Source organism: Rhyacophila brunnea, unplaced genomic scaffold (genome assembly GCF_057557595.1).
Source record: "Rhyacophila brunnea isolate RB1 unplaced genomic scaffold, BYU_Rbru_1.0 scaffold_16, whole genome shotgun sequence".
Classification (NCBI taxonomy): Eukaryota; Metazoa; Arthropoda; class Insecta; order Trichoptera; family Rhyacophilidae; genus Rhyacophila; species Rhyacophila brunnea.
Window position 1 is genome coordinate 35,953,044 of NW_028232816.1, and position 17,064 is coordinate 35,970,107.

Sequence of the window (17,064 nt, forward strand, 5' to 3'; positions counted from 1 at the left end):
TAAAATTAAATTTAATTAAATTTAAAATTCAATTAATACTAGATAGAGTAAACATTTATTATTACATTAATGTTGGTATCTTAACCCTTAAATGCATGATGGCAACCCTTTAATATTGTATGTAGATAAATATTACATTGCCAATCGATTACATTTATTTTTTAATATTATTATAAATTAACGGATGTACATATGAATAAAAACTATATATTTTTTAAATACAATTTTATTCACTGAAAAAATATTAAAAAATAATACAGTTTGTTTCTGAAAGGTTACACTACGCAATTAAGGGTTAAAATACCATAAATATTATTTATTGATGTATTATCTTAGGGCAGGATTTGACTCCCTTCACAATAATTAATTGTCCTACACTGGATCCTGTCTTTGTCAAATCTTCTTCAGCATGCAGACCCTTCCATTATATTCCAGTTTTTATATTCATAGTCCATCCACTTCATTCGGAAACTGATTCTAGGATGTTTCGGCTAGTATATTAATAAAGTTTTTTTTCACATAAACGTTAAGTTTACTATTAACTCCAATGTACATCCAAGAAGACACCCACTTCACGTGGCTGAAGCATGTGTCCTGGATGCTTCCAGAGAGTATGATACTCCATATTAAATTTACGTGGCACAACTTCAAGGGCTCTGCTGCCGTGGCCGACCCTCCTTAACCCTGCAACGGTGCTACAAAAGCGATCTGCGCGCTGCATGTCTCACATTTCGGGTGATGCAAGAGGTGGCGATGGATCGAAGAAATTGCTACGACACTGTGCTTGGCCTAGCATATAAGTAAGTAATTTACTACGGATTGCAAAACCGAATAAAAATACCAGTACCGCTATTTAGGTTTTTCTTATTGAATACCGGCATTCGTAAAATAATTGAAAAACAGAAGTATCTACCAATAGATAACATATATTATGTAAAAATGTTTATAAAATATTAATATTTTATAGCATGTGTCATTGCTGGTCATCAAATACGATGAAGCGCCACGGAAGTAAACCAAACATCGCGTAACACTACAAAAAGACAGTACTGTTTTTATTTTAATTAATAAATTTTGTTTCCACTGTCAATACCGAATATATCGATTTTTAAAACCGGTATTTCTGTATCGTAAAATACTGGGATACCGGTTTTGAAATATGTACCAGTATTGCAATCCCTTTAATTTACATGCCTTTTTAATGTATTATAAATTATAATTTGTTCGACACAGGTTTTTATAAAGTTCCCATGCGAAAATGTAATTATTTATAATAAATTATTGATCATTCTGCATGACTTGTCTAATCCAAGATGAATATTTCGCAGCGTCCGTAAAGACGACATACTCATGAAGATTGCAAGCATTAAATGCATTAGGATCTTTCAAACTGTTAGAAACAATCCCCCGTAAAGTCCATCTTGAGTTTCTATATAAGAATAAGCCACCACCTGAATCACCGTTGCAAGGTCCAATACCATTCTTCGCTCCAGCACAGAGAGTTCTATTAGATGTCAAATAGAAGAACTCAGGTTTTGATGCTCGGCAAGTTTCCGTTGATACAATAGGAACATTAGCCTGACGTGGTTCTGGAGTAGCTAACAGTCCATTTTCATCTCTCCCCCATCCAATCACAGTACCGCTTTGTCCAACAATTCTATGCAAATCATCATTTTCATTCCATACACAAACAGGTATAATATGATTAGTGTATCTGATAGAGTCAATAACCAATATCGCAATATCTGCAACTAATACTAATCCTCCATCAAACGATGGATGCATCTTTACATCTGTCACTCCAACAGTCTTAACATTTGTGTCTCCCCAGTCTTGAAGATTGTAAACTCCCAGTTTCAGGACAAGTTCTTCAACATTAGTTGGGCGATTATTCTTTTGGTATACGCAATGAGCTGCGGTTATAATATGCTTGTGAGATACTAATGACCCAGCACATATAAATTCTAGACCATTGATTTTTTTTGTATATAATGCCACCAGCCAAGGCCAGTCACCTGGTGATGTTACATCCCCACCAATAATAAGTGCATTTGACGTTTTCTTAGACATCCCACAAGGAAAAGATGTTTGTTGATTATTATGGTTTCTTGATGGAGTTGGATGAGATGTTGGTTTTTTAGAAGAACCAGCACTAGCAAATGTGTCAGGGTTTACTGCATCAGCAAAATATATCTGTGAGTCACTTGTGGGCCTTACCCTTACGTTACTGTCACTTGCAGTATATCCAGTATTTGGACTCGTATCTGAATTTACATTTTTATTTCTATTTGGTGAACTGTTTCTATTGGCACCACCGCCAGATGCTGTATTATCTGTGTGTAGTACATGTTCCAGAGTAATAGACGTGACGTACTGTCCATTAGCTGGTGGACCAGTGCATAATCTTCGACCATTAAACACAATACTTGTGGCCTTTGGAATTATCGTAAGTAATGGGAAGTGCACTTTATACTTTATTGGTAAACCACTTAGGAGTTTTTGTAATATTTCCGATCTTTCTCCGAGAAGTTCAATTCTTCCCACGTACTTTGTTGGCAGTCTTGTTTTGATTGACATCTTGAGATCCAGTCTCATTATGGAACCGATCTTCGGGCTAGTTACTTGGATAATGCCGAACCACTGTATGCCGTCAGTCTCATAGTGAAAAACTTTAGGACACGGCGATAACGGAGACTGTTGCGCTTCTGACAATTCAAACAATATCACAAATAATGTAACAAAAACACTGACTTTAAAAGAAAACATTTCAATTACTACGTTTATCGCTGTTTTAAAGACTCACAAATTCACAAGTATATTCTATAAATTAGATTATTAAATTTAAATAATTTTGACAAACTATACAATTTATTAAGTGACATAATATTATTGTATTTTTCTTAGAAATTAACTTTCACACGTACGTAGCCCCTTCCGTCAAACAATATGTTCAAACTGCGACTAGAAAAAATTCCTAATTTGTTTGTAATCACTCTCTTAGTTCTTGTTTTTCAACAGGGCTATTAAATATTGGTTTACCTTACACTACGCGGAGAATAATAGCATAGATTTTTAATAAATTGTTTGATATTAATTACCACTTTATGTTAGCGATATTATAAAGGTTTTCCCCGGGAAAAAACACAATAGGAGATACAATAATCTATTAAATATTATTATTATTTATCTTTACGTGCAATATCTTCTGTTCATTTTCAACTCAATTGAGAGCATTAAAAAGACAACTTACAGGCTGTATATAAATATTCATCTCGTGGCTGATTAAAAATAAACAAAAATAAATCCAACGTTTCCTGAAATATCCGGATTTTTCCCTGATTACTGACGGACCCCAAACCACAAACGAATCAAAACCATTATAAAGAAGTTGGGTTACTCTGAAGATCATTCAAAGTACGAATGTGGTACCAAGGCTAACTATCAAAAAATATGACGTGATGGTCTGTCCGATTCGTTACATCTAACTGCACCATCGATGATATTATGTTGAAAGCCAATGATGGCCAAAGCGTGGCTAGAAACAGTCCCATCCCACTGACGAATATGATAGAAGAAGAAGACTAACAGGCAAAACATAAGTATGTCAATAGCTTTTCCCTGGGGTGCGCGTCACTGGAGGGGGAATTTTGCAAAGAATGGCTGGAGAAACATTCAACTCGATGCGGAGTTTCTTGAACTCAGTATTACTAATATGTTGACGGTGCTGCTTTACAGTAACGAGTAATGACACCTTATGAAGACTCTGAGCAACCGTATAGTATGCTTAGAGAACAGATATTTGACCCCGCCAACCTCCACACCACACCCGGTCTTAATCGGGCGTATCACAGGATTCTACTTTTTATGTAGTATGTATTTATTATGATTGGGAATGTCTCAGGACTTCCAAGATTTAGGTCGCCAAAGATTCAGGCGTACATTATAGTAAATAACAAAAGATAATCTAATCGGTTACAGTTCCTTCTTTATATAGGTATAAAAATAAAATATTTTATAGTGCTGACTCCAGCAATTCGAAGGGGAAACCACTGTATAACTCATATTTTCCATGTTATTTTATTTTACTTTCTCTCCTTAGATCCACGATGAAGGGCCATGAGCTCTTCGTTAATGCTCCCAGGCCACGGTGTTTGGCGGACCCCCAACCTATCGCTGAGGTTAAGGGCATTGCAATGTTTTACGGTAGTGTTTCTCAAATGGTATTACGCAGAACTCCTTGGTTCTGTTAGCGATTTTTGTTATTTTTCAATGAACCGGCTTGAATTATTGTTGGAACTCAGCATCATAATATGATTAAGCACTGATCACGACTAACTTTTGTAATAGCCAAGTAACATGCGACCCTTCGCTATGTTGGATAAATAGTCATTTTTATAAGTCAGGAAACATAATAAAAGTAATTATAAAATTAAATTCTATTCGCAAAATAGCGCCGTAGGCGACTTTTTTTACCATTAGAGGAAATTTGTGGTATGTTTGTCCTCCTAAGCCCGGGCCCCTAGACTAGAGCCCTATCAGCCCCACCCTTATGGGGGCCATGATAGACATACAAACGTGAGTACTGCAGCTGACGAGGATAAAAGGCCATTTGGCCTCGGTGCCTCATATTCTGAAACTGCCATTCTTGGTGGTATTGGCTTTTGTGTCTCTGATAATTATCTTAGGAATCGAGGGCATCCGTTGTTTGTTATCCCAAGGTACAGAACTAACCTGCCATTAGTGATGCCAATTGGGAGGGCAATAAACATGTTTAATGAAATCGCTTCGGAGATTGATATATTCCACTTACGTGAGAGTGAATTTAGGTGGACGTAATTTTATAAATTTTTAAGATAGGGTCTGTCAATAGATCACAATGTGTGCTTCCATCTACTTTTATTTATGTTATTTTATTTCTTATTTTATACTCACATTGATGTGTATTTATATTTCAAAAATTGTTACAACTTATTTTTCGTTATGTCGTGAACGCTTTAATATAATTATAATTTGTTATGCTCATCATATATGTAAAATAAATAAATTTGAATTTGGATATTATACGTATTATAATATAGGTATAGGTAAATCGTTTTACAGTGGCACCATTGGTACGGCAAATGCGCCTTGCAGTTATAGTGGTATTGTTTGCTACCATTGAAACAAGCATTGTCGCAAGCAATTCAATACACGCGCGAATCGCGTATGGTGACACTGTAGAATGATTTACCTATATAATAGAAATAGATGTTTTATTTATTAGACGTTTTCCATGTATAAAGATGTCTCAAAAATTAATTATTTTTTTGTAGTTAATTAAAATTTCCACTTTAAAGACTGCAAATAGCCAATAGCAATTTATTTGTTAGATAGGCGTGTTGGAAATACCTGATTATTGTTGGTATCAGTACCTACTGGTAAAATACTGCACTTATCCCAAGGGCAAATATTTATTGATACTGAAAGTGGGTAATAATTGGGTAATAGCACACTGACGTGTTACACCTAATTATATTCTTATTTTGGAAGAATACAATAATTATTGTAGGTAAGTAAAGTAGTTATTTGTTTTTATAAAACAAGTTATTGTGTTCTACTGTTTCTACTGCGTACCTTATTATTAACACAATAAATAAATACTTTATGTCACTAATATTATTATGAAATTTGAATGACATACTATGAGCGGCTAATAATAATTATAAATTATTAGACATGGGTACCTATTAACTATTGCAACGCATTACTTTCCTTTACTATGAATGTTTAGTAATTTTGATGCCAAACTGTTCTCTAGTTTAATTTCTAATACAGTGTAGTCTGGGAATTTAGTTTGCTTGTTATAATATTTATATACCTATTATAAGAATTTTAATATTGGTCGAAATATGATGAAGGCTAATATAATAATAATAATAAAAATGATATAAATTATTATTTTATCTTTTTAAGTTTTGTACTGACGATTGTTTTAAACATTTGATAGTTATTGGCTTTAATGATACTGGCTTGTTTGTTAATTGTTGAAATATAGAACTAATAATGACGCTAGGTTTTACCAATCTTGCTTCGAGAATTAATGTATAAATAAATAATTACAAAATATAAAGAACTTTTTATATACAACGTTTCTAATTTTCTGTTAAATCATATAAACTTGACTTGACTAGCTTAAACGATCAAAAAAATTTGTACGTGATAGAAATACTGAATAATGAAATGTCATTTCATATTGATTTCCATAGTAACGCACGTATATATTATTTAATAATTTAGTTGCTAAGACCCCCTAGCAACCAATAATGGTGTCGAAATAACTTTTCATACAAAACAGAATTAACTGAAAATGAATTCAATTCTACTTATGGCTAAAGGTATTGAAAAATGCATTGGCATCGTGTTGTGATGTATTCCAAAAGTTTCAAATGTCTAGCTAGTCGGGAAGTTAGTTAAAAATCGATTGCAAGATTTGTACCGGACAAATAAGAATACGACCTAAGAAAAACGTTGTAAAATGCAGTATTCAATATATTATAAATTATGGGCTAGCCGCTAGATGATTCTATTCAACTTTGTTCGTGAAGTTCTAGAATAGGGTGACTATAAAATTGATTATGGGCTAGAAATTGCTCCGTCTCGTAATCGACGCTGCTCATATATCTGTGAATCCGCCCGATAATGGTTCTAGCCTCATAGCATTGGATCCTCTGAGGATGCAAAGCTTTAGGGCCTAAATGTTCTCAACCTTTTCCCAGTCGCGGCCCCCTTTTATAATTCTCTGGTAACCTGCGACCTCTCCCCTTCACCACATTTTCATAAAACGTATTAAAAATAATCGTAAAAAAACAATATTACCTAACATTGTGGATAACAACTTATATAAAATTGTCTATGTTTCTTCTTCTTTTAATGCCGTCTTCTTTCGAAGGTTGGCGATAAACTTGCTGTATATCTCTATATCATGGGTTAGTTATTTGGACATGGCCCCCAAATAGGGGGGGGGGGCGTGGGAGTCAACGAGCTAATTAAGATAAATAAACATACATCACAAATTTTCTCCGATATTCAAAAAAAAAGTCGCCTGTGGTTTTCTTCTTGTTGTTTGCTATTCGCAGATGATCTTAAACTTTTTCAAACTATTGAAACCCCATTATGCTGTGCGATGTTGCAGTCTGACCTAGATGCTATCTCGCAATGGTCTATCTTAAATAAACTTGAATTCGCTACCTCCAAATGTAATATTATTTCATTCAATCGTTCAAGGCACACCTTATTGTTCCCATACACATTGTCTGGTATAATATTGAGTAGGGTAACGGAGATAAAAGATTTGGGAGTATTGTATGATACAAAGTTCACTTTCAATCAGCATATTCTTAACATCAGTACTAGATCTAGCAAAATGCTTGGTTTTGTTATGAGGGTTTCAAAATCATTCGAAAACGTCCGAGTGCTACGTACATTATACGTATCATTTGTGTTGAGTATTCTTGAATATGCCAGCATTATTTGGAGTCCTAATAGGTTCATCCACACAATTAAGCTGGATCGAGTCCACAATAGATTTCTTAGATTTCTCTACTTAAGAACATACGGGTTCTTTCCTTATGATAATGACAATAAAATGAATTTCCCGACTCGTTTTCTTCTGGGTATGCTATCAATGCAATCCCTGTCTACCCGAAGAGTGATTGTTCTTTTAAAGCATTTCTTTTTACTTCTTCGTGGGTTCATTTACAATCCGCATATACTGGCAAATATTAATTTTCATGTTCCCACCAATATCACTCGCAGCTCCACGGTCTTCAAGATACCTCGTCGCAGTACAGATGTTATGTTTCATGATGCTGTGTATCGTGGAATTAGCTTATTTGATGGCACCATAAAGGTTGATTTGTTTTTTATTAATTATATAATGTTTGTAGACGTTTTAAATAGGATAAATTTATAATTGTATATATTATCATATTTCTTTAATATTTACACATGCTGTCTTTTCCACTTTCTTGTCATATTAGTTGTTATTTGTAATTAAGATATTTTTATATATTTGTATGTATTATGTATTATGGCGCATTGGCCAAAAGCTGTAATGCCGTAATACTCTTTTTTTATAAATAAATAAATGAATAAATATATTTTTCCAGTATGGCGAGGAAAACAACACAACAGCGAACACAAAAGAGGATGCCGAGTGCCGACTATAATTTAAGTGGATTTTTAAAAGACAGGTACATGGTGTTACCAATCGGAACCCTGGGAAACTTTATTAAGATACGTGGAAAACGCTGCTCTCAACTTTAGCAATACGTGACGGGACCTTGCCAAAGATCCTGGCCCTGGAGGCCCGCTTCAATATGTGGCTCTATGATTGAGCCACTCAACGTGGTTTGTAAATTTCGACATTCTTTTTAAATACCTCATGATACTGATTACGTGGCTATCAGTGGCGAAGGGTGGAGGTAGGCTGTTAAGATCCGGCATAAATAGTGCACATTAACCTTTTTCAGTCAAATGTATATGTTTTTATTGAAATAAGACTACAATTTACAGATGGTATTGGTTGGATTTTAAAAATCAATTAAATCCTGTCTTACCAAACCATAATAGTATTGGTATATTTTAGGCGATATGACAAAATTGTGCACATTTTTTCATTCTTACTTATTTGTTTTTGTTAGATTAAGAATACGTATTACACATATTGTGTTCATTTTTTAATTCATCAAGCTATGCCTAAACCAAACTATAATAGATAAAAATTATTATTCTATCTATAAAATATCCAAATTTATGTATGATTTAAATGCATACTTTTAGAAATTTTATAGATATTCGAGTATTTTTGACTATTATCTATTATGGCTTGGTTTTCGCAGGGTTTATTTGAATTTTAAAAACTAACCAACACCATCTGTAAAATGTAGTCTTATTTCAATGAAAACAAGTATGTATGACTGACTAAGTATATAGTGCAATATTTAAGGCGGATCTTAACAGCCTACCTCCACCCTTCGCCACTGGTGGCTATAATAGTCTCCGTCATTAGATATTATGAAAAAATCTTCAAAAGCATTATGAAATACTTATCTGAAAAAAAAAACAGCTGGAAAATTTACCAAACAAAAAAATGTTTTTCAACAAACTAAATACGTTTCAATGACGGTCGATATTACAATATCGTTTTTTTTGCATTCTCTTGGCCTTTTGATAAATTGAAAATCTACGAAATATTACAGCATGACTCGCAGGAATTTAAAAACTTGGGTAAGTCGCTAACAATTTGTCGTCGGAGTTTTTCAATTCTTATTGGGATCTACAAAAGCCGATCGCCAATAGAAGCTCAATTCGGAAAGCGCTTCAGTGGGTATTAACCCTTTACTGCATAGTGTCGCAAATTTGCAACATTTCAAACTATTTCGATATAGCCAATGCCATCTGTGTAAATTATCAAATAATATCCTTTTCGATGCCTAGAAAACTGTTTTACCATAAACATCCTACTTTACCGATTTTGTTTGGACATTTCAAGAAATAAAGTATTTCTGCATTATAGTCTCTGCATTTCTGCTTTGACAGTTGACGAATTCGTATGTACGCAAAAATCTGCATTTGTAAATAAATTTAAAAAAAAATGAACGGAAGATTGAAATTGGTTGAATAAAAATATCTACACACCAAATAAGGTGTGTACATTCGTTTTTTATAATTTTTATCATTTGGTTTTGTATTTTGTGATACTGAAATGTAAGATTTCTTAATGTCGTAAATCTGCGACATCACGCAGTAACATACAAAATTTAATGGAATTTTCGAAAAAAAAAAAATTTCATTATTTTTCCTTCATTCATAAGGCATTTTGACACCAAGAAAAAATAAAAATTTTCAAAAAAAAAATAATGCCGTGAACGGTTAAAAGCCATTAGTTAAAATTTGTCACTATTAAGTATGACTCATTTAGCATAGTTGTCTATTTGCGTGGGCGCGATTCCCGAAAGATGCAGGTTCGATTCCTGCGGGTGTCTTAGTTTTTTCAAAAAGATTTTTCTATTGATTATAATATATGTTCTCACTTCTCAGAAGTGTTTTCAAAAATATGTAGGTATGTTCAATAATTAGAATGTCACATTCATAAATCTTGTGAATTATTCGTTTGAATAAAAAAAATAGTTAACGTCCATATTTCTTTAATCATGTTCGATAAGTAGTGTCCAATATCCAAATTCCATATGCTTATACAGGGAGATGTAGTCTTATATACAATTGTTATGGTTTTCCTTAAGAGTGCTTTTTTTTTCTTCAACTTTTAGAGACTAAAATAATATCCGGTGGCTTATTTTGTCGCTTGTGTTATTTATATTTGTAATAAAGGACATGACATAAACAAATTACTTCACACTTTCAAAAACATCGCCGCCAATGATAAGGCTGATACTATCATTATCAGTTTAAAAAATATTTTCTTTTAGTAAATTGTCTGAGATTTTCCAAACATAACGAAGTCATGGATAATGTAGGTTTTGTATAATAATAATATGTATGTTAATACAGACCACAGCGAAAGGCGAAAAAGTATTGAAACGCTCTATAGTAGAAGAGACATTCCTTGGAAATTCCACGAGTCATCTTGAAATTTTCATGTTAAATAATATGTTAATCTGTTTCTTCCTTTTCACAACAAAAGCGCAAGGGCCATTTCCTCGCAAATACGCAAATAACAACATGGTAAATCTATAATGTATAAAAAGAAATTTTTGGAACAAACTCAGAAACAAAATTGTACTAAATAGGAGAAATACAAATAAATAGTGTGCAACTATTATACGTCATTTTAAGTTTAAAGTAAATTAACTTTAGTTTAAATTAAGTTTCTAACATTCATTTTGAAAACGTGTTTTGTCATCGTATATTGCAAGCGTGTCTACCACACTCTTCTATTATCATTCTTCAATTTGACGAAACTTATTATAATGATTTGGCTTACAAGGTTTAGCCGGTAGAACTTAAATTACAACAGTTGTTTTTGGGTTTCTTTTTAATACTCATTGCGATTATCGTATTCACTAACGCCCACGATCATGGCCCCCACATTGTGAAGTGGGCCCCCGGGCTACGATGTTTGCCCCCCCCCCCCAACTTATCGCTAAGATTCAGGGCAGTGTAATGTTCTACAGTATTTTCCCCCAAATGGTATTTCTTGAAACTCCCGGTTCCGTGTACAATAAAGGGTATTCTATGTTTTATTAGCGATTTTTGGTATTTTTAAATAAATCCACTTGTCTAATTGTCGGCACTGGGCATCAATATTATGAAGCACCGATCGCGACCCCCTTTTGTGATATCTTTTTGTGACTCTTCGCCATATTAGATAAATAGTCAGGAAACACGCTAACAATAATTATGCAGGCGACGTTTTTTACTATTAGAGCAATTTTGTGGTGTGTTAATTTCACTTAACTGGTCGACCATTACAAACCGCGTTGGTTTATAATGTCGTGGGCATGCCTCCACATCTTCAAGCGGGCCCCCAGGCCGGGATATTTGGCGGGCCCACCTACCTATCGGTTAGGTTAAGGGCAGTCTGATACTTTAAAGTAGTGTTTCCTAACACGGTGTTATCATTTAAGTATATTAATCATAATATCACACCAAATTGCAACGTTCATACATACTTAAACATATTTAAAATATTTAATAATCCTGAAATAAGTAGCGGCGCAGGCGACTTTTTTTTACAATTAAAGTAAATTTGTGATGTGTGTTAATCTGACTTAGCTGGTCGACCCGACACGTCAAGCCCCTCTTATAGCTGGGCTCCCAGGCTAGAGCCCTGTCAGCTATGGTCGTGGGTTCGAGGTCTAATCCTGGGTCTGACAAATGCACATATTGTTTTCAATTTGTATGATATGGACCTAATAGGTTCAGCAAGTGGCAAACATACATTTTTCGCAAAAACAAAATTCTGTTAATAGAAACCTTAATGATGTAATATATTCACTAACTGTGTTCACTATGTGACGATAAAAGAAAACAGCGCCTCAGTTTAAAGGGATACATGTCGTATATTTCTATCACTTCTGCAGTAGGCCGTGATTGTTGCAATATGAACCAAGCGGTACAACTAGGTTACGCGGGCTACTGCACTGTTAATATAAAAAAACGTGTTTCACATAAGAATCATTAATTTATAGCCCGGTTTGTAATTTATCTCATACTTTCATCTATTTATAATACTTACGTGTTTGAATTATATTTTTTGTGTCGTTTTGTGTGTTTTTTCCCTAACAGTGACCCCGGCCACCATTAGGGCCATATTTGCTCTTTTACACCCATAGTTAATAGTTTGGAGAAGCTGCAATCGTAGCAATCATGAAGGATCCTAAGCAACGATGTACGGGGTCGTCCTTTGCTACGTTACTTTTCTTACGTTTCTTAGACAACAAGCTAAGAAATGCTGTATTGTTTATTGTATCTTGCTATCAGATACGTGTTTACAGAAACTAGAATTTAATTTAAAATATAGAGAAATCAATTTATTTTTAAAAAATACTTTAATACGAATGAATGCATAAATGAATTTATAAAATTCTCGAGTTCAATCGGAAAATGTAAAAACCACTTAAAACTAGAAGCACAGTTCGAAAACCACTTCTGAAGAAAATGTTAACATTCCCCATACACAAGTAGTCCCCCCACTTACATACATCTCAAACAAAGAGTGCTAGTGAAATTCTTTCGTTTGAAATATTTTCCTCTCTTACTATAACGGCCCAGGAAAACTCTTCAGCATTGCTTTCTGGAAAATGGGGATAAAGTGATTGAGATGGAAACTGCTACGTTTGAATGAAAATTAGTGTTTTCTTTAATATTTACATTTTAAAATTTTCCTACAACAATTTATATTTTTTGTGTATTGTAAAATCAATCTATATCAGGGGTAGTCAACCAGGTCCCTACCACCCACTAGTGGGAGTTCCAGCTTTCATGGTGGGCGGTAGGGGTTTTTTTAATTATGTTTTCATAAAATTCCCCGTGACAATTAAGATTTTCATATCTTCATTGCATATCTTGTGGAATCAGGCTTTAGTACTATTAATCATATTATGACCAAAGAAAGAAACCGCCTGAATATTTCCGAAAGAGGAGACCTTCGTTTGTTCCCTACAAACATTGAGCCAGATATCCAGTATTTAGTTTCGCAGCATCAGCCTCAGGGTACTCATTAATAATTTAATGCAGACGTCATGCTTATAATATGTATGCAAAGTATAAATAAAAGATAGATTTAACTACAGTAAGTTGTTATATAAAGATTTATTTTGCCGAACTTAGCGAAAGTCTGACATAAAGTATTTGGTAAGTAATTATTATTATATGCTTTAACTTGCTGTAACTTCCGCTTTATAAATTGTATAAAGTAAAGTTACTTCCCTACTTCATAAATCAACATTACTGTGTAACCGGTGGGCAGTTAGAACATTTTACTACTAACAGACATACAAAAGTGGGCGGTAGGTATAAAAAGGTTGACTATCCCTGATCTATATCATTAATAAACTATTAATTTTTATATTCAACGAATAGTTCACAAGATTTTGAGAATATAACATTCGATATATTGAACATACATAACTATGTATGTTCAATATATTTAATGTTACATTCTCAAAATATTGTGTATTATTTGTTGAATATAAGAAATAGTTTATTAAAAATTGTTAGCAAGTTTAAGTAGACGTTATAATAAAAAAAAATGGCGAGAGCCGGGCGTCGGTTAGTAATTAAGGTAATTAATATTCCTTGATTTAATACACAAAAACCGATAGTCAATAATAACGCAATTTGATAAGCATTTCCATGTATTCAATTAGACAGGACGCTCGTAGCATAATTGGTTAATGCAACAGTTGGCGCAACATCGAATTTTTTCAAATATGATTTTTTCTAGTGGGAATATAAATCATGTGAGATGCTTTCAAGTTATGTATGTTCAATCTACATTACATGATAATATTACCACTTTCCTCCCAGCAATAACACATCAAAGTATACAAAAACAAGGTTTAGGTACGTAATTTTAAAATACCTCAGTAATATTCTTATTAAAAAAAAAGATAAAGCACATTGGCCGAAAATCGATGGATGCAGGGTGTAGTCATGTCCGGTGCCAAATTTTCTATTTGTTTTCTAATATGTAGGTATGATTCTAAGGTGTTTCCGAATGAAATTAGTTAAATACTAGACAATGTAACATTCTTAATTTTGGTCATTCAAACGTTGAAAAAAAAATATTAAAAACAAGCTAATTAATAAATTAATGAGAATTATTTTTTTATTGTATGTTTTTAAAAATATCTTCAGGTTTTTGAAACATATTTTTATGTAAGAAAGGTTACTTCTAAAATTTTTATTTAAATCTGTTATTTTATTTTTAAAAAATCAGTCTATTGTGAACAGTCATAAAAAATAATTAAACAGTTAAATTTGGAAGATTATAATAATATTATTGTAGTCTATGGAAATTTCTGTTGCCAAGAAGGTTTGGAAAATTTGTAGATATCTCCATATTATGTATGTGGTGAATTGTACGCAGATTCGGTTTTCCCAGCGGCAAAAATATAAATCAGTATGCCTATATGAAGGTTGTAGCCGACGTTTAAATGAAACTCGATTTCAGCATGATATAATATGTATCTTTGAAATTGTCATTTTATTTAAAAATTGTATACTAAATTCAATCCGAAGATATCGCGAGTATTAATCTGTTATGTCCCTCAGGTGAGTAGATAAAGGAAACAGGTAACTTGAGTTGGCAGAAACCTGATGTGGTTTGGTGATGTTATCCTTCCTTATGTCTTCTTACCCAAAGATTTGAATTCTGTGGAACTCCTAAATAATACTCAGCGTTGCTTACGTTTAAAGACCGCCGTCTCGAAGGTAACTGTCAGGTATTTTACCTTCAATGATGTATTTAGCCTTTAGATGGCGAGACGATTGATGATTCGGGATACAGATACACTTTTACGAAAGTAAAAATATTACCGTTTATTCAACGTAAAATTAAATGCAAAATATTAACAGACAAAATTACACACGCCGTAAAAGATTTAAGAATAATATACACTGAACATAGGGCGTTGGCTCCTTTTATACACCCTATCTTAATTAGTTTATTGACTTCTTGCTTTAAGGTACAAAGTTTGGAAATATCTACATGTTATACTGCGATCGGGTGTGTTTACGAGATCCCTTATATGAATGAATAATATTTTTAATTGATTCATTGACATCTTGAAAACTAAGCTCAATGTCATTCAACACTGCCGGATGTTTGCTTTATCATATTAAGATAATATGTAGATATTTTCTTAAGTTATAGTGTTGTTATAATTTGTCTTTTAATAGGTAGGTATAACATGTAAACACCTTTTTGCAAAGTTTGGTAGGTGAGTGAATCTGTGAAATAATCAACAGAATATTAGCTAGATACTTCCTAGGCTTACTTAGGCTTTTCCAAAATCTCTTACGATGATAATTAATATACCTATGTTGTGGGTATAATTCATTATATTATGATTATAATATCTGCATAGCAACAAGGCAACAGTATTGAATGACTTTTAATGCACTTCTCATTTGCATAAATGTCGCATGCTGTTGCCATTTTTAATACTGCGTATTGCGTGCAGCAATCACCGTTCATTATTATTTGTGACAAGTCCTCCTGTTCATAAGGGTGCTGCACGATGGTGATTTCGCCTAGAATTAGTAATTAAATATTCCAATCATAATTGCTGTATTTTCTACATGATAAACTCAGTAGAAGGATAGGTTTATTGGATGTAATATAGTTAAAACCTGAAGTGACGTCCCGTGAATAGAGTTGGGTATTTCCCGAGAAAATCTCAATCTCGAGATTCGGGATTTCCAAAAAAGAATTCTCGAGATATCTGGAAATTTAAAATAAACCTCTAAAAATCCTAAAATCAGTGTAAAAACAGACAAATTCCAAAAAACTATGTTTTTTTTATTCACGTAAGAAGACAAACAAAATAGAAGTAGGAAAACAAAAATAATTCAAAACATTACTTATTAAAATGGAATTTTAAAAAACACAGACTGTCAATCGCTGCGTCTGACAATCACGGACGCTTTTGAGACACAAAATTTCCTGATGTTGCAACCATTGCGCTCATTTTGAGCCAACGTTGGCTTAATTGTGTTAAATGCCCATATCAGTCTTTGAACGTTTTGTATTTCTGTGCACTTTTTTCATATAGAAAATCGTTTTTTTCAATTATTATTTGATAATAAAGAAATCCCGAATCTCGAGAAAAGATTCTCGAGATCCGGGATTTCGCGAAATGTATAAAATTTCAATTTTCGAGATTCGGGATAGAAAAACTCGAAAAATTCTCGAGAATTTCCGTCGGGAAATTCCCGAAATCCAACTCTACCCGTGAGGGTAAGCAGATTGAGCCTCACTTGGAAGCGGCAGTTACTCGAAGAGCGGCAAATCGAAGAAAATCATTAGATATATTATATAGAAATAGGTACTTAAACTTAGTAATAACGGAAATATCTTTCCATTAAAAAATTCAGCTCATTGGTTGGAAACAAAATATATTAATTAACATAAATTTAAAAAAACACATTTTAGAATGTTGGATGTGACCGACTGGAAAAGAGAAGCTCTGGACAGAGACGCCTGGAGGATGGTTGTGCAGTCGGGCATGGACCTAAATGGACCTTAGCGCCAGTTTAATCATCATTTTAGAATGTACAATATTCATTGAATTTACCTACTTATTTTAATTTATAAATGTGCCAAACAAAACGTTGCTATCAAGTAATTACCTCGATTGTATATTATAATGTAGTTATTTATATCTAGTCACCGCCATCTTTAGATTAATAAAGCCTGACCATAACTTTTTGCACAAGCAACGAGTGGTCCTCCACTGTTGAGCTGTCAAAATCAGATCACAGATTGCTTGACATATTGATTCGCCTTTTCTCGTTTCAAATTGAATTATAAAAAATTCTCAAATCAAATATATTAAC

General features: G+C 33.3%; 1 protein-coding gene across 1 annotated transcript in view; it reads right to left on the bottom strand.

Moving 5' to 3' along the window:
* Positions 1 to 1,278: 1,278 nt before the first annotated feature.
* The window catches only part of LOC147074671 (serine protease gd-like), a 73,687-nt gene continuing 57,901 nt past the window's right edge, over positions 1,279 to 17,064 (bottom strand). Inside the window, exon 2 of the mRNA XM_085943998.1 lies at positions 1,279 to 2,705. Coding sequence (XP_085800124.1) covers positions 1,279 to 2,705 — 1,427 coding nt within the window. The remainder of the gene's footprint in view (positions 2,706 to 17,064) is intronic.